Raw genomic sequence first — 22,404 nt, forward strand, 5'->3', positions numbered from 1 at the left:
TAACTTTGACTCTAAACTGTCATGGTGACACCGTGAGAGAAGCTCACAGGGTTCAGGGATTCTCAGAGCAGGAGACTGGGACATGCCCTACTCTCACCTGCTCCCACCTCAAGACTTAGGCCCCAGAAGGCCAGAGCAGGAAGAGCTCTCCCCGCTCTCTGCTCTAACTCCCTGGGCCAGTAACTTCCAAAGAAGTTTTCTTAAAGGACACTGGATAGGCTTTGTCTTTTCCAAGCCTGGTTTTATTGTTAGGGAGGGATCTGCTGGAAGGCAAATACTTGGGTTTTTTGAGAACAGAGGATACAGAACACTGGCTTTGAGAAAGAAGAAAAAAAAACTCCAGTTTTTATAAATGAAGGACAAAGGGAAATTTCACAAAATTAGCTTCTCAGAGCTTTTCTTTTCTTCTCCAGAAAAAATTCTACAAGTGATACAACTTAGGCAACTTAAATAATAACTAAGATGAGCTTATCTCTACCCATCAATACCAAACTGTTGTTTTTTTTTAAAAAAGATATCCCATGACCTGTTTTCTGATCTTTTCCAAACTAAACAATCCTATTACCAAACCCTCTCTCCCTCCACCTCAAATTCTTGCATTACCTGCCCACAAGGCTCACCTAACCATATCAAGAAACAGATTCTATGCCTTTAAGATTCAGGTCAGTGGTGAACTTCATTATCAATTCTCAACACCTACCCGAGTCTTTCATCATTCCCCACCACTTCCCTTCCATAGTTCCAGTGACACAATATGATTTTGTGGTCCCCTGATTTTAGGGGAGGGGAGGGCCTTTTGTTTTAACAATAAGTCAGGAAATCCTAAATTTTCTGGTTTTTGGAGCCCGCCTCAAGGACTTCCCACACTCCCAACCTAAGAACAACAATTTTGTCTGATTTTGACAAGACCACTCCTCGATTTATTGCTGACTGTCTGATAGCGTTTGGCTTCAGGATAGTTCCAGGGACCAAACTCCTGAGACAGTAGTGACAATCTGTTGGTCGGTGAGAACCGAGAGAAGGAGACTACTCCTTGGTCCTACCCCTGGGTCAGAGAATTAGCACGCCAAATAGTAGAAAACTGGATAAAATGGTCCTCCTCTCCCCTTTGGGGAGTCCTCTATTTCCCTTCTGGAATCTAGTCCGAATAAATCCTTTGACACTTAACTTGGAGACTGGGTCTGCAAACTCTTTCAGCATACCTGCGAGACTGGGGGACCCCCAAACATTGTTAGGGTGTCTTATCTCTCAACAACAGTGTCACATATACACTGTTAATGCCTGATACAGATATCAGTAGAAAAGTTAAATTTAAAATGAAACTTAAGCTAAATATAGTTTTACTTCAATTCCTCCCCCAGTCGGTTATGAGACATAAGTAGAAAACATCCCCAAATATAGTTTGGTACCAGTTTGGCGTAGAAGTGTATTTGAGATTCTCCAGCCTTAGGGCAGAAATGGAAACCTACCTATTGGGATCATTTGCTCGCAGCCCATTTTCGTTGGTCACAATTACTTTATAACAGAGTTCGTTTCCTGGATTTGGCTTCTTTTTCAATTCTTCTTGCATCTCTTCATCACCTTCTTCATCTTCTTCAACTTCCTCTACTTGCATGATTCCAAACATCTCTCCGGCATCGAATATCTGAGATCAGAAGGACTGGGTCAGTCGAGGGTAGAATAGTCAAAAATACTATACACGGTTACATAAGCATGTCCCAAATGTCATTAAACTGGGTTTGCACATGAGAAATGGGATCAAAGACTATCGGAGTTTAAAGGCACCACTGAGATTATTTATTCCCTTCTCATTTTGCAGAAAACTGAAGTCCCAAGAAGGGTACATCACATGGATACCACAGCGAAGACCTGGGATTTCACCACGAGTAAGTGCTAAACTAAACTATTTGAAAACAAGAAGACAGTGAGAAATACTGGCTTCTACAACCTACCTCCCTATTATTGTCCACGGTACCACTGAGGTCCCACTCACTCAGGCTCACGAGCAGCTGCCAGTCATGCAGCTGTCAAATGAATCTTCTGAAGCTCAGGTCTGACCAAGTCACCCCCATTCCATAAACTCCAGGGGCCTCCTCTCACTAGGGCCAGTTTGGCTTCTAAAGCCCTTCATGATCCAGCCTTGTCCTACCCCCCATTTCCTTCCACATACTCTGAGCTCTGGGGACCCCGGCCTCATCTATAGCACTCCATCTCCCTGGCATACCCTCCTCCTCATTTCCCCCGGCTTTCTTTAGAGAATCGGCTCCTGCAAGAAGCTTTTCCGATTCTCCTTAATCCTACTCTCCTTAATCTTCCAACCAGACACAATTCCCATTTCAGCCTGTTCTTGTCTGTACATGACTGTTTGTATGCTATCTCTCCATCTGCTCTCAGGGACAAAGGAAGTAGTTTCTTCTTTTTGGGGGAGGTTTAAAAGGTTGGAAATTGCAGAAGAAATTGGTGTTAACCTAGTGTCCTAGAAGGCATTCGATCCAATAGAAGGAGCTCTGGCCTTAGGGACAGGAGACCCAGGCCCCTAGCAATAGCAAATTGCCAACCTTTAAAAATTTATTTTAGAAATGCTTTACTGTCACCTTTTGTTTTTAATGTCAAATCATTGTGAAGTATTGCCCTATCCATGAATCAAACTCTCTCATCACAAAAAACAGTAAAGCAAACGTAACAGAGAGAGGAAGCCAAATGTTGCAGTGGATAAAAGCACCCTGCTGAGGCAACAAGACCCTCATTTCTTGCTGGGTGACTCTGAGCAAGGCACTTCAACTCTGCCTTGCCTCAGTTTCCTCAGCTGTAAAATGGGGATAACAAGAGCACCTAGCTTCCAGGTACTATCTGTATAGTGCTTTGCAAATCTTAAACCACTACTTTCAATGCTATTATAATGATAGAGTTTAAGTTTGACAAATATATTTTGACATTGTTCCCCAAATCTGTCCTGTCCCCCACTCCAGTTTGCCAATCAGACAAAAGAATGTTTCATTTTTTGTTCTCTGGGATCATTAATTCTCTAATAACTCAGAGTCAGACTCTTCTCAGTGACATTCACATATTCACACTGTGGTAGTCACTGGTTATGCTGTTGTACTGCTACTTATTTGACTCTGCCTTTGTTCAAATACGCTTTCTCTTATACTCTGAACACCTTTGTCTCTTCACTATATTGAGAAAGCAGAGTTTTGATTTTAGCTTTCTATGGCCTAGGGATAGGGAGCAATTTGAGGATTAATTTCCAGATCAATAAAAGGTGGTGATTGTGTCCCAGGTCAGACTAATTTCCAGATCAACTGAAGGTAAAAAGTTTCCCCAAAACCAAGTGGAAGGGTGGGGAGGGGTTGAGATTCAGGTGGGAGTCATTTTAGGAACTTTCTGGAGGCCAGGTGGCCCACTCCCTCACAAAGATCAGGGGGACAGAGTCCTATTACATCATAACCATGATCACACTGTTTCAATGACATTACCAAATAATCTAGCTGAAGCTCTGGAGGCCCCATACCACTTTCCTCTGTGCAGAATAGCTCTAATAATCAGGAAGGTCTACGATGTCAATAATTATCTCCTTGTAATTTCCCCCTGACTTTCCTCCACAGTCCTTTGGATATTCAAATATCAAGACCACATCCTTATCTTGTACTTCTCCAGGTGAAATAAATGGACTTTCTAAATGTCTTAGGAAGGAGCAACTTGACAATAGTGAAGTAAAATTATTTATGGTCACAGTTTTCTACTTAGATGCTACACAAAGTTTTCTGAACTTTAAATAAAGATGCCTCGGGGCCTAAAAGCTATCAATTTCTTTAAAGTCATAACAAGAAACTCTCCTTAACTGTTTCTTTTAGATTGAAAGCAGCACCCAGTTGGTGAAGGATTTTCTCCCTAGAGTTCTGGCTCTCCCCAGTCTGACCAAAGAGCCAACTCCTTTAAAGTCTTCACAGTCACCACCTCCTGCTTACAGGAGCCTCCTGAGGCAGACTAGCCCGAATCTGCAGCCCAAGTTTACTGAGGGTCAGGGAGATCGCATGATTTGTCCAAGGCCAAATAGTTAGTGATGCTTAATGTGGAATTTGAACCCAGGTCTCTCCGGCCTCCAATTCCAGCACTCCTTCCAGTAAAACACAAGGCCTCTTAGGACTAACTGCTAGAAGTTCCTAGTACAAGCTGCTCAAGAATCATCATCAGTAACAAAGCCCTATTTGTATCTGTTGATGGAGTGAGTCATCAATGCAATTATTATAATTAATGCTAATAATGTCACCCTTCCAGAGAAGGTTTTGGAAAGGGAATCTGGCTGGATTCTAGACATACTGAACCAGCCCCAGCTCCACCCTCTGCTCTGAGGGCCATACAGGCACCTAGGCTGGGGGGAGAGGGGGAGTGTCTCAGGAAGTTCGAGAGGAAAAATAGAGGGTTGAAGTCAAAAATGAGGAAGGTTCCTTCCAGTTTTGACATTCTGTGATTCTAAGAGCAAGAAAGTGGCTGAGAATCAAGTCTTTCATAGAAGGAAAAATTCACTCAAGGGCCTTACAAATAAAAATATTGCTAAATTTGAGTATTTTAAAAAATAGAAATGCAAAGATTCCTTAAAGCGTTAACTCTCTATAATTCATTTGGCAATTCAGCAATTCCAAATGAAATTTCAATTCATTTAGTTTATAGGTGAGGTAAAACATAATATAGTTACAGAAGAAAAAACTATGGAGATAATTTAGGTCAACAATCTCATTTTGGGGACTTGAACCAAGCACTTTGCCCAAGTTCTCAAGATCAAACAGTATGAGAGGGGGAAAGCCTCTGTTCTGCCTCCCAGGCCAGATCTTCCCCATCCAACAGGCCAAACTTGTGGAGAATAGTCAATCTCTGGATAAAGAGAGCTACACAGAGAGTCTTGGACTGAGGGTCCAGCATACTGCCTCCAATACCACAAAGAAGGCATAACGCCTTTCAATACCTCAGTTTCCTCATCTGTTAAAAGGGAAAATAATAAATTTTACCACAAGTGTTAAACCCACTCCCTAATATTCCCTCCTAACACTCCACTGGGGCAGCCAAATTAGATAAGTGCATACATATATAATAAACACTACAGATAATGAAATATATGATATATGGACACTTATTTTATATATATATAAATATAAAACAAAACAAAATACAATAAAATATAGATAACAATATGCTTTAAAACTGAGTGGCCTTCTGCACTCACTAGTGGCTCCCAGTTTCTATCTGAATTTGACTCGACTACTTTGCATCCGCCACAAGGTAGCTGTGGGACAGACGGCATTTTGTAAAGCTCAGTTTTACTTGAGATGAATTTTTGTCAAACTGAACTTTAAAGAAAGAATTTGTTTCTACTGAGCTTTCAATAGGTTTACAAATCACTTTGCTCACAAGGCAAGTGTTACCTTCACTTTAGACGTGGCTAATGCTCTACAAAGAAACAAATGCACAAACAAGCTTGGAGTTCAGGATCCCACTATTTAATTTTCATGAGCAAAATGATTTCAGAGTTTCTGAAATGTGCTGTACATTCCTAAAAGATCCAGCTATTTAAAGCATACCCAAATCCTTCTGCACAGTAAAGGACGCCCCAGTGAAAATCTGGTTCCATCCTGTACCCCCAATGGGTATTTTCACCTATTAAGTTTTGTTTAAATAACAGGTAGCTGTTATTTAACAGCTTTTCTATGGGACCATTTCTATGGTCCCTACTGTGTGCCAGGCACTGTGCTAAGTACTTTGCAAATATTATTTCCTTTGGTCTTCACAAACTTGCAAGGTAGGTGCTATATGATGCCCATATTACAGCAGTAGAATCAAATACAGATAGAAAGTGGGAGTTAGTAGTGAGTGCAGAAGGCCACAGGTTGACTTAATTTTAAAGCATAATGTCATCTATATTTTATTGTATTTAGTTCTGCATTTGTGTGTTTTATTGTATTTTGTTTTGTTTTATATATAAAAACAAGTGTCTCTGTTATATATATTTTGTAATCTATAATATATATTATATATCTGTGCATGTTAATCTAATTGGCTGTCTCACTGGGTGTTATGGGGTGTGTTCATGGGGTGTGTGATGTAAAATATTATTTCCCCTTTTAACAGATGAGGAAACTGAGGCAGTTAGAAGTGATGAGCCTTGTCTGGAATCGCCCGGCTAGTGAATTTCTGAGGCAGGATTTGTACTGAGGCTCTGGAGTCCAGGCCTAACTGAGCAGAAAATTTGGGGGATTTTCCTAAGGAAATTGTTAGTGCCAGTTAAAGCTGGCTGCCACTTCAGCATGCACTTCCGGCAGTGCCCTTTTGGCCAACAAGCCTACAACCCTCCTAGATCTCCTCCTCCTTTGTGTGCAGCCCAGGCCTCCTTTCACTACTGCACAAACATCTTCCTCCAGGCTCCAAGGCCATTGTTTACTCGGCAGCCCTAGGAAAGTTTGGGGAGCACCAAGGGCAGGAGCGAATCAAAGACATTCCCTGGGGCTGGGGGGCATCACAGGAGGACAACAGGCTCAATTCTCTCATTTGAGGTATGAGGAAATGGGGGAGAGGAAAACACTTGTTCTCAATGCTCCTGAGAAGAGCAGCAGGAAGATTTGAGTCACATGTAGGGATAGGATGTCCTGGAGGAGCTAAAAGACCATCTTCCACGCCCCAGGCCCCCCAGTTCTAGTGGTGCTGGAAGGAGGGTGGTCTGTTTCTCTAGTGTCTTTCACAATCTTCCCAAGACTGCTGCCTTCTCATCCCCAACTCAGATAAAATGGGGCTGGGGGAGAGAAGGGATCATTCCAATCCCTTCCTGCCCCTTTTAATCGATTTGACAAGTGGCTTCCCCAGTCAGACCCCAGACTTCCAGGGGTCACAAGTGCCCAGAGCAGTCCTGCTAAGACCATCTTTTCTGCTCATAGCTTTCAATGGGCCCACACAAAAGCGATCATGTGAGTTGTGAAAGGGAAGGTGCCGGCATAATACATAAGCAAATTTAAATTTGCCGAAAGCTAAAGCATAACCAGCGGTGAGGGGAAGGGAAGATGACAGTAATTTTCCAGTCCAGATAAAGCTGCCCCCAGGACCAAAGCAAGACTTTTCATGGAAGTGCTCTCAGCCAACAGACCTCCAGACTTTTGGGTGCAAACTCTACAAAGTGAAATCTGAAGCTTCCTTTTGCACCTAGAAAGAAATGGATGCAATTTAGCCCAAGTCCTGTGTACAGCAGCAGAGCCAGCCAGTCTGGGACCTCCACCGAGGTTTGCACAGGGAGTGCCCTCACTGCAGGAGCCCGGGCTTTTCTTGGGACACCCAATGCTCACTTGGGACACTTGGTGCTCACTTGGGACACTCACTCGGGACACCCAGTGCTCACTTGGGATGCTCAGGGCTGGCTCTGGGGGCACCGGATGCTCTAGCCTCCTCTGCCAGAGGTCAGCGAGGGACCTGCCCCCGGCTGTTGTGCTTTAAAACCGGAGGAGCAGAACAAGTTGCCGCTTCCTAGCTCAGGACTCACACTTCCTCGAGCCCAGTTTTTCTTCCGTCAGGGGAGGAGCTCCAAAGTGCCCTGGGGATGTTTGGGATCCCATACTTTGCAACCCAGAGTCCGAGAATTTTGCACTCTTCCATGGGGCCAGTGATCTCACTGCGGGTTATTAGACTCATATTCAGGAGTTCAAATCCAGCCTCATTCCCAGCTGTGTGATCCTGGGCAAGTCACCTAACCCTGCCTGCCTCAGTTTCCTTATTTGTAAAATAGTCAACCAGACCACGGATCTTGCCACGAAAAGCCCTAAGGGGGTCACGAGAATCGGACACGACTGGAAACTCTCCCGTGTCCCCAAAGGGAGGCGAGAAAGGTCCCATTCCTCCCCGACAGCCCTGGCCCAGGCGCCCTCCATTCCTCGGTATGTCCCCCACCTCCCACAGACCGAAGAGCGCGAAGTGAGCCAATGAGCATTTATGAAGCACTTACTGTGTACCCAACGCTAGCAGAGAGGTGGGGGGAGGGGCTCGGCACCAAGGCCGCAGCCCGGGGCCTGTCTGGCCCACACTAAGTGCACTTTAAGTAGTGCCCACCTGCAGGAGCAGGGGGCAGGAGTGGGGCCCTCGGGCCTTCCGGCCTCCCCGAGGCGGCTCCCCCGCATGCCCCCCACCCCCCGCGGGGCCCGCGCCCCCACCTCGCGGTGCAGCTTGTGCAGGAGGCGGCCCCAGTAGCGCTCCGGGATAGCCGAGGCCCGCAGCGCCGGCCCGTGCAGCGCCACGAACGCGTTGTAGTCTTCGCCTCCCTCGCAGCCGCCTGCGCAGCCGCCCTCTCCCTCGCAGCCGACCTCCATCGCTGCCAGCCGCCTCCTCCGCGTGTAGCCCAAGCCGCAAAAGCCGACGAAGACGCCGCCGCCACCGGAGCTGCCGCCGCCGCCGCCTCACAGCGAGGCTGCCCCGCCCCTTCCGCGGGCCCGCCCCTCACGCCCGCCCCACCAACCTAGGGCTTTTTCCTCGCCCCGCCCCTTCCCGCCCCTGCGCGCGGGCGCTTCCTCGGCCGAGGGCCCGCCCCCTTCTGGAAATCTCCAGCACTTGCGCGGTCTTTCCGGGCCTTCCGCGTTTTCCGGGTGTCCGGAGGATACCCGCGCCTCAGAGACGGGAGTCTGGAGCGGGTTCCGGGATGGCGGTGGGAGAGGGAGGAGCTCACCACCTCCCGGGGCTGCCCATTCACTTGTGCTCTTATTCTTTCAGCAAGCACTTATTAAGCGCCTGTGCCCCAAGTGCTGAAGTCACAAAGAAACCCCCCCCCCCATTTATCTACTCATTCATTCCACAAATATTATGCCCCTACTATATGCTAGGCACTCTGCTCTGCTCAGTGAACATTATTAAGCGAATATGTCTTGGGGATACAAAGAACGCCTCTGAAAAAATCTATTTACTCGTTCATTCCACAAATATTTATTGTGCACCTACTGTATACCCGGTACTAATAAACATTCATTAAGTTCTGTGCCCTGGGAATGCAGAGAAAAGCAAAGCCCGGAAGAGTCGCTGCTGCCAAAGAGCTCCCGGTCTGCCTGGGAGACAACATGCAAACAGTTGGTACCTAAGAGACGCGCGCTGGATTAAGGGAGGGCAGGAGCGCCACGCGTATGCAGTGACGTGCAGAGGCTGGTGAGTTACAGCGGAGGGCCGCGGCCTCTGGAGGGGCCCGGAGAGGGCCTTGGGCAGGGGCTGATCCCGGGAAGGAGCTTTCCTTCAGATTGCCGGCCTCCTCATAGGGAGGAGGGACGGGAGAAGAGTGTCCTCCCTCCCAGAGGAGGGAAGGAGGAAGTGCTCCCCGGGGCCCACAAAGCCTGGCAGAGGGGCAGCCTCTCTGAGGGTGGGAAGCCGCTCTCCTTTTAAGGCTGAATTTGCCGGTGGCTTCTTCCCATTGCTCCCGCTGGCCTCCGTGGGGGCCAAGTGCAAGCCCTCTTCTGGCACCAGACCCCCGGGAGCTAGAATGGGAGCTCGGGGCCCTTCCTCACGGATCTAAACCCCTTTCCCTGGAGCCATGTATCTCCCTTGGCCGACGGGGCCCACCTCCTCCCGACTGCCCCTCTCAGCCGCTCTGCCAGCGCCGAGTCCTTTGGTGACCTGAGCCCGGTGTCCGCGTCTCCCTGGGGCCCCCCTTCCCGGTGGTCACTGAGCCTTAAAGTCTCTTGCCCTTGGGGGATTCAATGACCGTATTGTACTTCCTAGCCCTGCTCCCTCCCCTTCCGGCCTTGCCGTCTGTCTTCCATCCTTCTCTCTGATCTCTAGCTCCCATCCTTGATGTACTTCCGCAGCCTTTGACCAAGTGGCATCAGGCGTGTTCCCGGGACTGAGGTAGGAAACCAGCGGCATCCCGGTCCGGTAGCCCCGGGGTCCTCCCGCTCTCTTCTTGTTCCAAGAGCTGGGGCTCTGTCCCCGAGGAGATCCGAGCACCGTTCTCGGCTCCCCCGCAGGAACCGCTCATTGCCGCTTGGTGGATGAGCTTCCCACTAGGGCGCTAAGGGCCGAAACCATGCCCAGTGGGTGGCGTGAGTTACCTTTCCTAAGGAGCACCCTTCCCAGACCCAGCACCAATTTCCCCAGCCCTTGGGGCGCCCACCGGCCCCCAGCCCACCTTCTCTTGTATTGTTTGTCCCGGCCTTGCCACAGGCTCCGGGCGCACCCGGAGGGCCGGCTCTCTGAAAGCAGGCAGAGCCCCCCCCCACAGGAGGTGCCCCCATACTTCGGAGTCGTCATTTACTTTCCCACAAGGTGGGTTTTTCTGGTTTGGGGCCAGCGGGGCCCAATGTTCTAATTAGAAGGTGGAAGGGTTCGTTAGGTCCGACGTGCTTTAGGACTGTTATTTAGAAATGCACGTCTTCCCTAAACAAGCAGAACCCACGGGCCCTTACAAAGCAGAGGCTTTCTCGACATTCCCCGAGGTCCCGCGTGTGCTGCTTCAGCAGCGAACACAAGGAGGCCGGAAACAGGCTCGTTTTGTGTTTATTATCAAAGCATCCTCTCCGAAGTTGAACCCCACGCTCCGCTGAGGCTCTGACAGCCCACAAAGCCCCCAGAACACACGCCTTCCTCCTCTTCCTATTTCTAGGCTGCCGGCCATTGGCTCATGTTCCTGGCAGCTGCCCGGTTCGGCCGTTCTGGCTCGGCTCCAGTCCCGCCATTCAGCCACGGCGGGCCTTCTGAGAATGTGACTGACTTGCTTGTGGTTCCATGGATCATAGCGCGCCAATGTTGTTAATGGGTTTTCTTGGCAAAGGAACCGGAGTGATTGACCCTTTCATTCTCCAGGACATTAGGATTTGCCCACATTTAAGCGTCTGGGTCTGAATTTGAACTCGGGTTTTCCTGAGGCCCAGTGCTCTCATCTACTGAGCCGCCTAGCTGCGTCCGCGGGAGAAGATGGCCTTTTGCAAATGTAGCGGGCATTTATTAATTTAGATTTATTTTTACTAGATTTAAGAGGAGATGCTTTGCCTCAGTTGCTACTTAACCTTAATCACTGAATGGATGATCAAACTGAGACCCATGAAACCTTAGCTTAAAAAGGCCGACATCCCCCGTTGCATCCAGGGCCATCTCCAGCTTCCTCCTCCAACCCCAATCCTCTTGAATCTCTTTCCATAGCTGTGACTTCCTCCAGTATCATGCAAACTCATTGAAGGCCCGGACTAAGTATGTCACCTGAAGCTTCATATCAGACAAAGTATTGGCGCTTACTAAGTCCTTGTTGATTGAATGAGACTCTCCTTGGTTAAACATGAAAGTCTCTACCACCCTGGATTAGCAGGTAGTCAAGTAGCTCCTTTTGAAACACAATGGACTGGTCCAGAGAATCACTAGATTCCTTTCAAGAACTTTTTTTTTAAAACCAATTTTTTTTCTTTTTTATTATAGCTTTTTATTTACAAGATATATGCATGGGTAATTTTACAGCATTGACAATTGCAAATCCTTTTGTTCCAACTTTTCCCCCTCCTTCCCCTAGATGGCAGGTTGACCAATACATGTTAAATATGTTAAAGTATAAATTAAATACAATATAAGCATACATGTCCAAACAGTTATTTTGCTGTACAAAAAGAATCGGACTCTGAAATATTGTACAATTAGCCTGTGAAGGAAATCAAAAATGCAGGCGGACAAAAATAGAGGGATTGAGAATTCTATGTAGTGGTTCATAGTCATCTCCAGAGTTCTTTCTCTGGGTGTAGGTTCACTTCATTACTGCTCTATTGGAACTGATTTGGTTCATCTCATTGTTGAAGAGGGCCCCGTCCATCAGAATACATCCTCATACAGTATCGTTGTTGAAGTATATAATGATCTCCTGGCCCTGCTCATTTCACTCAGCATCAGTTCTCTCCAGGCCTTTCTGAAATCCTCCTGCTGGTCATTTCTTACTGAACAATATATATTCCATAACAATCATATACCACAACTTACTCAACCATTCTCCAGTTGATGGGTATCTACTCAGTTTCCAGCTTCTAGCCACTACAAACAGGGCTGCCACACACATTTTGGCACATACAGGTCCCTTTCCTTTCTTTAGTATCTCTTTGGGGTATAAGCCCAGTAGAAACACTGCTGGATCTAAGGGGATGCACAGTTTGATAACTTTTTGAGCATAGTTCCAAATCGCTCTCCAGAATGGCTGGATGTGTTCACAATTCCACCAACAATATATCAGTGTCCTTGAAAAATTAATTTTTTTAAAAACCACTTTTAAAAGCCTGTTTTTCTAGGGTTCTATTTGATAAACTGAGGCTTGGGAAAGACCTTAGGCCAAAGTCACCTGCTGCATCCCAGATCATCATCACTAATCATCTTGACTTTGTCTCAATCCTGGATTTTGGTGACTCTGGAGGAGAGAGTGAGACTGATGGCTTTGTGCAGTTCTGCCCTACTTACATCCAGTTCATTCTCAAGTCAAGACATTGCTGTTATGATGTCATTGGTCTGCTTCTAGAAGAAAGGACAAATTACAACGTGAGAAGGTAGAGAAATAAGTAGTGGAGTGTGAGCTGGTCTGTGCTCCCTGCTGAGGAAGCCCGGGGTCAGGATCTCACATTTAGGAAGGTTCTTCACATTCAGAAAATTGAGGAATGCCTAAGGCCCTAGACCCTGTGTTTATAATGTAACTCTATGATGGAATATAATTATCACATATTATTGTATTATATATCGGAGAGAGCCAGAGTGATTTGGGTTTAAGTCATAGTCCTTAATTTTTAGAGTATAAACCCCAAGAAATCTTGGTTTCAGAGATCGAAATTTATATTCCTTTGGGCAGAGTACCTACAAGTCAGGGTGTGATATCCTTTATGGACTGGGAAAGGGAAAGAAAAGGAGAATCATTCTGGCTCCCACTAAGTGGCCAACAGCAGTCCCAGGCCAAACCCCAGTTGGTCATTATTTGGGCCCTGACTGGCTCATAGTGAATGTAAATAGAAATTGTTCCTGTTTTGGCCAAAAACCTGAAGGTCTTACCCTCCCAGATTGATTTTTTTTTTTTTTTTGAACTAAGTAAAAGAGGTCATTCTCTGTCTCATTCTCACCTAGCCTAAATCACTGATTGAGCATTGCCTCAGTCAAACCCAGATCTGGGAAAGACCTAAGCTTAAAAGGGCCAAGGCCTTCTACTGCATGGGGGGAGCATCCCCAGTCACCCTGATCCATATTTTACCCCTGGAGTCACATGGCACTGGAGGGGAAAGTGACTCTGTGACTTTGCACAGCCCTGCCTCAAAGTCCAACTCACCTGTAGGCCATGACATCCTCTCCCTGATATCAAGGTCCTCTTCAAAAAGAACAACAACTTATATGAGGAATGATGAGTGATAGAAGCTCCCCTAACTGGAAAAATAACTAGAACTGGCCACTTAGGAAACATAATTTTTTCTTTCTTTCTTTCTTTTTTTCTTTCTTTCTTTCTTTTTCCTTCCTTCCTTCCTTCCTTCTTCTTTCCTTCCTTCCTTTCCTTCCTTCCTTCTTTCCTTTCCTTTCCTTCCTTCCTTCCTTCCTTCCTTCCTTTCCTTTCTTTTCCTTCCTTTCCTTTCCCTTCCCTTCCCTTCCCCTTCCTTTCCTTTCCCTTCCCTTCCCTTCCCTTCCCTTTCTTTCTCTTCCCTTCCCTTCCCTTCCCTTTCTTTCTCTTCCCTTCCCTTCCCTTCCCTTCCCTTCCCTTCCCTTCCTTCCCTTCCCTTCCTTTCCTTCCTTCCTTCCTTCCTTCTTTCCTTTTCTCTTTCTTCCTTCCATTTCCCTTTCTTTCCCTTTCCTTACCTCTGTCCACAGAGGGGATATATATATATATATATATATATATATATATATATATATATATATATATATATATATATATATATATATGTATGTATATGTATGTATGTATGTATGTCATCAAAACAAAATAACTTCTGTGCCCATTTTAGTGTCCCACACCCCAAGTAAAGCATCTGAAGTATTTTGTAGATGTGATAAGATAGAATTGAGTTTCACTTCATAAAAGCTCTATTGTTTAAGTCTAGTGAATGTCTCTAGTTTTATCTCAGCTTGGAAGTCCTTGGATATTTAGGGCACAGCCTAGGACAGAACATCCCCAAATACTACATCCATGCATCCTCCCTTCTTTTGGGGGAAACAGCTGTAACTTAATGTTTCTGATGGGCCTAATCACTAAACCTCAAAAAACTAGCTCTAGTGGCTTGGATCACACTCCCCCTTCGTGGGAGGAGCAGCTCTAGACCGGATGGGGCTCTGCCTTACCCCCTGAAACAAATAATTTATGTAGTTGATGATATAGGATGGTATTAATATCAGAGGGCTGTGTCTTTGTGTTGTCTCTCTGGCCAGGTCCCTCTGCTTGCATGCATTCTTAACTGTGTGTTCTGAATCTAGAAAGGATGTTGATATCTCTTCTCAAATCATTGGCTCCTTTGCCCAGTGTCTAATTTAGTCACTTCTGTCCGTGCTTTAGCAAAGCATTTAATTCAAGTGGAAAAAACCCAACATCCTGAGTCCAAGCATTTGTCATCTGCTTCCCAGATCAGACCCCATTCTTCCCCTGCCTAATTTCACTCAAGCTCTCCCCTCCCCAGCAATACTTTGAGGTTCAATGCTTGGGTCACCTCCCAAATTTTGCACTTTTGAGAAATTTTTGTGTTGTGGATGGTCATAATACTTGCAGGTGAACTTCCCCCCTGCCACACTTACCCACACATATATGCTTCTCATTCATGTCACAATGCTCTTTTAGCCTTCTTCGTACCCCAGAGAGAGGAATAAGGTTTATTGGTCTGCTTGGCTTCTCTCAATACCCCCTTAACCAGGATTCCAATCTGTGTTTATCAGGTTATAAAATATCAATCTATACCAAACTGCTTGCCTTCACAAGGAGGGAGGAAAGGAAGAATTTGGAACTAAAGTATAAAAAAAAATATTAAAAAATTTTCTTTCTATGTAATTGGAAAAAATATATAATTTTAAAAAAAGATACTGACATTTTCAAAAGGATTTTACAGAAAGAGAAATGTGAAGAGGGAAGAAATGTTCAAGAAACAAAGCAAGCTCATCCTCAGTCATTTTAGAAACAAAAGTGATCTCTTTTAATTTGGGATGCTGTTGCACAGCATCTGCCCTCCCAATTTCCTCCCTCAAAATTAAACAAGGATAAGTGTAAAGTCTTACAACTGGTTCAGAATAGCACAGGTTAGGAGGAGTAAAGGATCTGGCAAAGAAGTAAAGTAGGTGGGTTGGGAAGTAACCAGTTAGCATGAGTCTGCAGTGGGAAATTAAAAAACCGAATGCCATCTTGGGCAATATTAGAGAGAGCTAGGTTACCTGAATAAGGAGGTGACCCTCCTTCTGTCCTCTCCCCTAGCAGACCTTATCTGATACCTTGTGTTCCATTTGGGAGACACTGAATGGCTGGATGGCATCCAGAGCCATGGCAGTGCTAAAGGGTCTAGAATCTGTGCCCGGCCAAGGCTTGTGGGAAGAATCTGTTTAACCCAGGAAGAGGGGGGAAGGGAGAGAGGGAAGGCCTGATCCCTGTGTTTAGCTCTCCTATAGGAGGGATTAGCCTTGATTTGCTTAGCCTTGGAGAACAGAACTAGGGGAAAGGGAGGAGGGAGGGAGAGGCAGCTGCCTCAGAAGGCCATCCTCCATCTCTGAGGGACTTCAAGGGGAGGCTGAATATCTCCTTGCCAGCTATGATATAGCAGGGATCACTTCCTAGTAGAGACTGGACTAGCCAGCTGCAGAAGGCCCTTCTAAGTCTGAGGTCTGGGGATTCTGTGAAAGGCTGCCCAGATGCCAAAAAGGATTGATTAGTCGGTTAATTGACAAGCATGTATTAGGCACCTATTGTGTATGAGGCACTCTGCTAAGGGCCAGGTATACTCTCATAGAAGTGAAAACAGTCCCCGACCTCAAGAAACATACATTCTGATGGAACAAACAAGATATCGGCATATAATTATAAACATTATCTACATGTTCATATGTTGTATTTGGGATATACACATATATCACCAATCTTCCATCTCGCTATATGTAATGAATACAAAGCAGTTTTGAAAGGAGGGGCAATAGTGACTTGGATGGAGGGAAAAAGGTCAGGAGCAGGAAAGGCTTCATTTAGAATATGACATTTGAACTAAATTTTGAAGGAAACCAACTATTCCAAAAAGCAGAAGTGAGGAGGGAGCGCATTTCAAGCGTGAGGGATAGTAGGGACAAAAGTGTGGAGATGAGAGATGGAGAATTGTGAAGAACATTGAGAAGCTCAATGGCATCATGGAGCTCATGGAGAGGGAGTAATGTATACAGTAGCTGGAAAGATAGGAAGATGCCGGGTCATGTCAAACAGAGGTATTATATTATATTATATTATATTATATTATGTTATATTATATTATATTATATTATATTATATTATATTATATTGTATTATATTATATCATATCATGTTATAAAGAGCCTTACTTATAGCCTGCAATCATCATTGAGGGTGATAAGGAAAAGAGCTGATACCCCAGGATCAGTAGCAATCAGTCAGTCAATCTAAGTGCTGGGGATCATAAAAAAAGGCAAAAATAAGTCCCTGACCTCAAGGAGATCACATTTTAATGGGGAAGAGCATACTCAGACCACTGGCCCTCCTCTTAGCCTGGTCCCCAAAGCTACCATTAAAAGGAACAACCCTTGTGGAGGGGGGACCTGGCAATGATCTCTGCAGGGCTGCAGCCCTCATTTTATCAGCAGCCACATCCCCTGAAGGCCCAGAAAATCTAAGTGCTTGAAACTGTCACACCAGAGCCACATGGGGCCATATCAGGAATGGAAATACTTTTATCATTAAAGAAAAAACATTACCATTTTAAGGACCACAGGGCCTTTCCTGCCTACTTACAGCTGAAACCTCTTGTGTTATTCTCTCCCCAAAAATGTCAGTTTCTTAAGAGTAGAGAATACTTTTGGGGGAGTTGTTTTCTCTTTGTATACCCAGTGCTTAGCATAGTATCCAGTGCATAGTAAGTACTTAATATGTGTTCATTCATCTGTTTGTTTTTCCGGCATCACCTTCCTGATGACATGCTTCTTTTCAAAAATGAAGGGCAGAAAAGGACAATGTCCATCCATCCATCAATCAGTCCATCTGCCATGCGTCCATGTAGGCATTCTCCCTCACTCAATCTATCCAGTTGCCAAACTTGGCTGTTTCTGCCTTCATATCCTCCCTTATATCAGCCCCTTCCTCTGCACTCACAGCTCCCCTCCCCCTTAGTTTGGGCCCTCATTCCCTCTCACTTGGAGTTTGTACCTTCCTTCTAATTGGTCCTCCTGCCTTAAATCTCTCTCTACTGCACTCCTGAAGATCTGGCTGTGTCTGTAGACATCAGAGCAAGAACCAGCAGAAAGGGAGAGACTGACAATTAAGCTGGGGGTGAGGGGAATGGATGGAGGGGATCTTGAGCAAGTCTAGAGACTTGCTAACCTCTGGTTATTATGTACTTACATGAGGTTCATGAGCTATGCTCAAACTCAGATTTAATAATTATTAACCTACTGTGTGTCAGGGACCATGCTAAGAAGCCCTGGAGGAGCTTGTAATCTAACAGGGGAAAGTGGAAAAGTGGTGGGTGGGTGGGTAGATTTTATTCTGTGGAGGGGAAGCCAAGCATGGTTGGAGAATGGCGTCACCTCCAGAAAGGAAGCTTTGGGGAAAAGTTTACAGCTCTGCTTTTTCCTCTTCCACTCAGACTCAGAAGGGAGAGGCAACTGTGTGTCTGCAGTTCAGACCTGTCAGGCTCTTTGAGACTCTGTGGACTATGGTCCACAGCCAGTGACGTTTTCTTGTTAAACCCAATGAAGCGGTTTGCTGTTTCCTTCTCTAGTGGATTAAGGTACACAGCATGAAGTGACTTGCCTAGTCACCCAGCTAGTAAGCATCTGAGCATAAATTGGAATTCAGGCCTTGCTGACTCCAGGGCCAGTGAGCTCTCCACTGAGCTACCTAGCGGCCTCCTGAGAGGGGTAGAGAAGTGCAGAGTATCTAAACCTGAGTCATTCTTGTTGGTGATGAGACTTCAGCTCATGAGGAGGGAGAGAATGTTATTCCCTGGAATAGAAGCCAGGCAGAGTCTCTGATGGAGAATGGTATAGAAGCACCAGGAAAACAGGTTTTGCTATCAGAGGTGTTCCAATCTACTCTCCTAAAGAGTCTTGCATCTCTCTGATTAGTCAGCTCCCTTGCACAATCCCTTGAGATTGGAAGAGAGTCTCCTATGTTTCTATGAGCAGACTATCCTTGAGGTCACAAAGGGGTAAAACACTATGCCTAGGGTCCAAAGCCAGACCCAGATACTAGCCAGGTGACCCCGAGCAAGTCACTTGCCTGCCTCAGTTTCTCCAACTGTAAGATAATAATTGTACCTACCTCACAGGGTTGTTGTGGGAACCAAATGAAATGATATTTGTAAATCACTAGTGTTATTTCACAAGGTCTTTTAGGAGCTTAGTAAAATAAAGTCAGTTAGGGAGAGTAGTACTTTGCCAAAAAAAAAAGAAAAACCTTAAAAGGCCAAATGAAGTTAAACTATTGTTATTGATAGTAGTCACTAAGTTCCCTCCCTTCCTCAGTTAGTTGTTTTGTTTGAGTTGGGCTTTAGGGTGTGGCCATGTTATCTGGAGTTGAAAATTATTTCCAGAGTAATACATCACCAATTTTTAATGAAAGTCAGTGGGGTGAAAAGGATTAAAAGCATGCCTAAGTTTGCTTTATAGGCAACCTGGACTGAATTCACCAGAGCTAGGTTGGGAGAACGCCATACACTGTCCTTGCTTCTTACGCCAGGCTGGACACTTTATAGACTGACAAGCAGGGTCCCCAAAGGTTGGGGCACTTACCCAACTGTGCTAGCAAAATAGCACCAGAACAGGGGTTCAAACCCCCATCTCCTGGCTCCTTGCCCATTGCTCTCCTCATTGAAGTACTGAGGCATCTTGGGAAAGCAGACCCCCCTCCCCCCCATTCTAAGCGATGAGGAAACTGAGGTTTGGGAGTGGTAGCCATGATCACACAGCCAGTTAGTGTCTGACTTTTGGTAACGCTCAAATGAGATCATAAAAGAAATCAAGTGCCCTACAAATGAGAGGGATTGTCATTGGACGTAGTGGTCTCCAAGACGCCTCTCTGGCTCCTCCGTGTCTGTGATTTGATGCAGAGCTCCGGGCTGTGGTGCTGTTTGTTATCATTGGGTCTGACTTTGGACTTAGGATAGCTTCTGTGTGCACCTAATATCCTGGCAGGATGAGCCACGTGGGATGTGGGAAACTGCTTGGCTCCCTGGCTCTGTAGAATATAAATAAGATTGTATGATGGATAAGGTTCCTGCCCTCTCTATAGTGTGGGATCATAGGAACTGAGATCCAGAGTCAGAAGGACATTTACTCCAATCCCTTCCTTCTCCAAAAGAGGAAAACCAGTGAGATTGTACGATGGATAAGATCCCTGCCCTCTCTACGATGTGGGATCATAGGAACTGAAGTCCAGAGTCAGAAGGATGTTTAATCCACTTCCTTCCTTCTATAGAAGAGGAAAACCAGACTCAGGAAGGTTAGAAGGATCTGGCCCAGGCTGTCCAGGTTATGTAAGAGGCAGCCTGGGCTCCCTCTGAGTCATAGTTGTCTGTGGTCCCACCCTTTCTTCCTTCATTCCATTTGGTGTTCTCCCCGAGTCTCATTACGTGGCCTCTCTGCCTTGGAGAAAAGGCTGAAAGAAAAACAAAGAGAATGGGAAGAACTTTTTCAAACCCTAGGGGACTCATTGGGTAGAGAAGGACAGGCCTGCTAAGTGGAGATGCAAATTGGCCTAACAATTCTGGAAAACAATTTGGAATCATCCTAAGAAAGTGACTAAAATGTCCGTGTCCTTTAACCTAGAGATCCTGTTGCTGGCTATGTAATTCGCCACAGAAAGACAGAAAGACACAAGGCCTTATCGCCAACAAAATAGTTATAGTGGGATTTTTGTAGTGGCAAAGAACTAAAGGCAGATGCCCTTCAATTGGGGAATGACTGAAGTCAGTAAGCACTTATTAAACACTTACTATTGCCATGTTCTAGGAATACAAATACAGGCAGAAAGAAAGGCAGTTCCTCCCCTCAAAAAGCTTACTTTCTACTGTTGGTGATGAGGTCCTGAATGGTGTTTTGGACCAAGAGAAGCTAAAGAATTGATCCCTGAAGCAGGCAGGCAGAAGGTATTGATAGAGATCAGTTTAACTCCATGGTCCCCCCTCCTATTCTGAAATCCAAGTTAAGTCAAACCCCTGAGAACTACCCTCTGTAGAGGTCTTGAGCAGTCTCACCTTGCCATGTCCTGTCAGAAATCCCAGTCATGTCCCTGAGGTTAAATGTTCCATATACAATCTCCTTGTGGGCCATCTTATGTCTGTTATACATTCCTTTGGGTCAGTCCACTACCATATTCTGCCTCTGGTATCTTTCCCCTTCCCCCAAAATGTGCTTTCTCCCCTAATTCTACCATGCTTTGCAACCCCACTTCTCCTCCTTACAGCTAACTCTTTTAGGGTGCTAAGGCCCTTTCAGGATTTAGCCTGCCAGCTAAGGGCATGCCCCAACCTCATGGGGTCCTTTCTCCTCCCATCTCTATTTCATATTTATCTTTCCTAGTGTCTATGTACCCCTTCATTTTATTTGTAATCTATTCTCCTAAATAAATCTACCTTTTGCCAAAGAGAATGACCATTTGGATTCTTCACATGGCTGGACCCCAATTTTTGTTGCCTACACCATCTGGTGTCTATGTCACCTACATCATATTGATCTTCAATCCATATCATAGATCACATGAATGGAGACAATATACAAAAGGAATCTGAAAGGAGGAGGGGGAAAAAAGTTTCTTAGAGGACCTTTCCCTACAGGAAATCCTGAATAAAACCTGGAATAATGAGGTACAAATAAATTGTGATACATGAAATGGAATGGAATATTACTGTGCCTGCTTTTCATATATGTGTTACCAAAGTGAGCATAAGGTGCTATAAATAACAATAAAGAATAAAGAGAAGCTCAGGGGAGAGCAGTATGAACTGATGCAAAGGGAAATAACAGAACCAGGAAAATGATATACAGGATAATTATAACGTAAATGGAAAATACAGTGACTAGAAAATGACTGAAAACCGTGACATGATAATGATCAAACTTGACTTCAAGGAACAAACAATAAAATGTACCTCTTCTCTTCATTGGAGATGTCTATTTGTCTATGGGTGTGGAATACCAATTGCATGTACTAGTTGAAAAAGCTATAGGAGAACATGCAAACTCATTAGTGGAGTTGTGAATTATTTTAATTCTTCTGGAAGGCAAAATACCCCCCAAATCACTAACGTATGTATCTCTTTGGACCAGAAATATTGCTACTATTCTTATATCCCCCCAGAGATCAAAGACAGAGGGAAAGGACCCATAAACACAAAAATAGATATACTAGCATTTTTTGTTCTAGCAAAAAATGAGAAATGAATTATTTAGGGAATGGATGAATAAACTGTAGTACTTGTACTAGTACAGGTACTAGGAGAGCCATTCAGAATGTGAAAAATTCACAAAAGCATTTTCATAGCCAAAAGCTGTCCTTTATTGATATGAAAAGGCTCATGGGCAAAAATGAAAAGTGATTTTAGCCATGGGCTGTGAGGGAAGGGGATTTTTAAGGATCAGAGGGTGAGAGAAAATAAGGGTGGAACCTTGGGAGTCAGGGAGGAATTAGAATGGGTCCTAGTCAGGAACAAACTCATGTGCCATATGTCTAAGTAAACAACTGCAGGTGAGACAGGAGAAGTTGAATATGCCTTTATATATGGTAACGAGACAATCCTAGGAATCTGGCTTTTCTATGTGTGTGACAATGGGAACAGGAGGGACTCCAGTAAAGTTCTACATCATTCCTGACAATAGAGAAAGAACAGACTTCTTAAAGTTCTTGTTCCATATCACTTATATGGGGTTTATATATATGCTGCCCATATAGCTTTTATGGGTCCACTTGGGTCTGTCTAGATGAGGCTTACTGGGAAGCTTGAATTTTAACAGTTTCTTTTGCCTACCCTTTCAGGGATACCTTGATTCCTGCCAAGGAAGGGAAGCAGATGGGGGCCATATCTGACCCCTCTGCTTTTCTCAAAGAAGGGGTACCATGCAAGAATTGTATCTATTTGTCCCCCTGAATATTCTTGGTTTAGGGGAAATAATTTTGGAGTTCAAGCTGAATTCCTGATGACTATCCTTTAATGATGAAAGAGAACTCATTAATTCCCTTGAAATTCTTGACCTTTTGTTATTCCAGATGAA

The 22,404-nt window shown here is 45.1% G+C and overlaps 1 protein-coding gene across 1 annotated transcript in view; it reads right to left on the reverse strand.

The window, feature by feature from the left end:
* TTLL12 (tubulin tyrosine ligase like 12) overlaps positions 1-8,430 on the reverse strand; it is a 36,245-nt gene extending 27,815 nt beyond the window's left edge. The window contains exons 1-2 of the mRNA XM_051962252.1: positions 8,184-8,430; positions 1,470-1,645 (exon numbers count right to left, since the gene is read on the reverse strand). Of these exons, the coding sequence (XP_051818212.1) occupies positions 1,470-1,645; positions 8,184-8,339 (332 nt within the window). The 5' untranslated portion in view covers positions 8,340-8,430. The remainder of the gene's footprint in view (positions 1-1,469; positions 1,646-8,183) is intronic.
* Positions 8,431-22,404: the final 13,974 nt, after the last annotated feature.

This window comes from Antechinus flavipes, chromosome 5 (assembly GCF_016432865.1).
Source record: "Antechinus flavipes isolate AdamAnt ecotype Samford, QLD, Australia chromosome 5, AdamAnt_v2, whole genome shotgun sequence".
In the NCBI taxonomy this organism is placed as follows: Eukaryota; Metazoa; Chordata; class Mammalia; order Dasyuromorphia; family Dasyuridae; genus Antechinus; species Antechinus flavipes.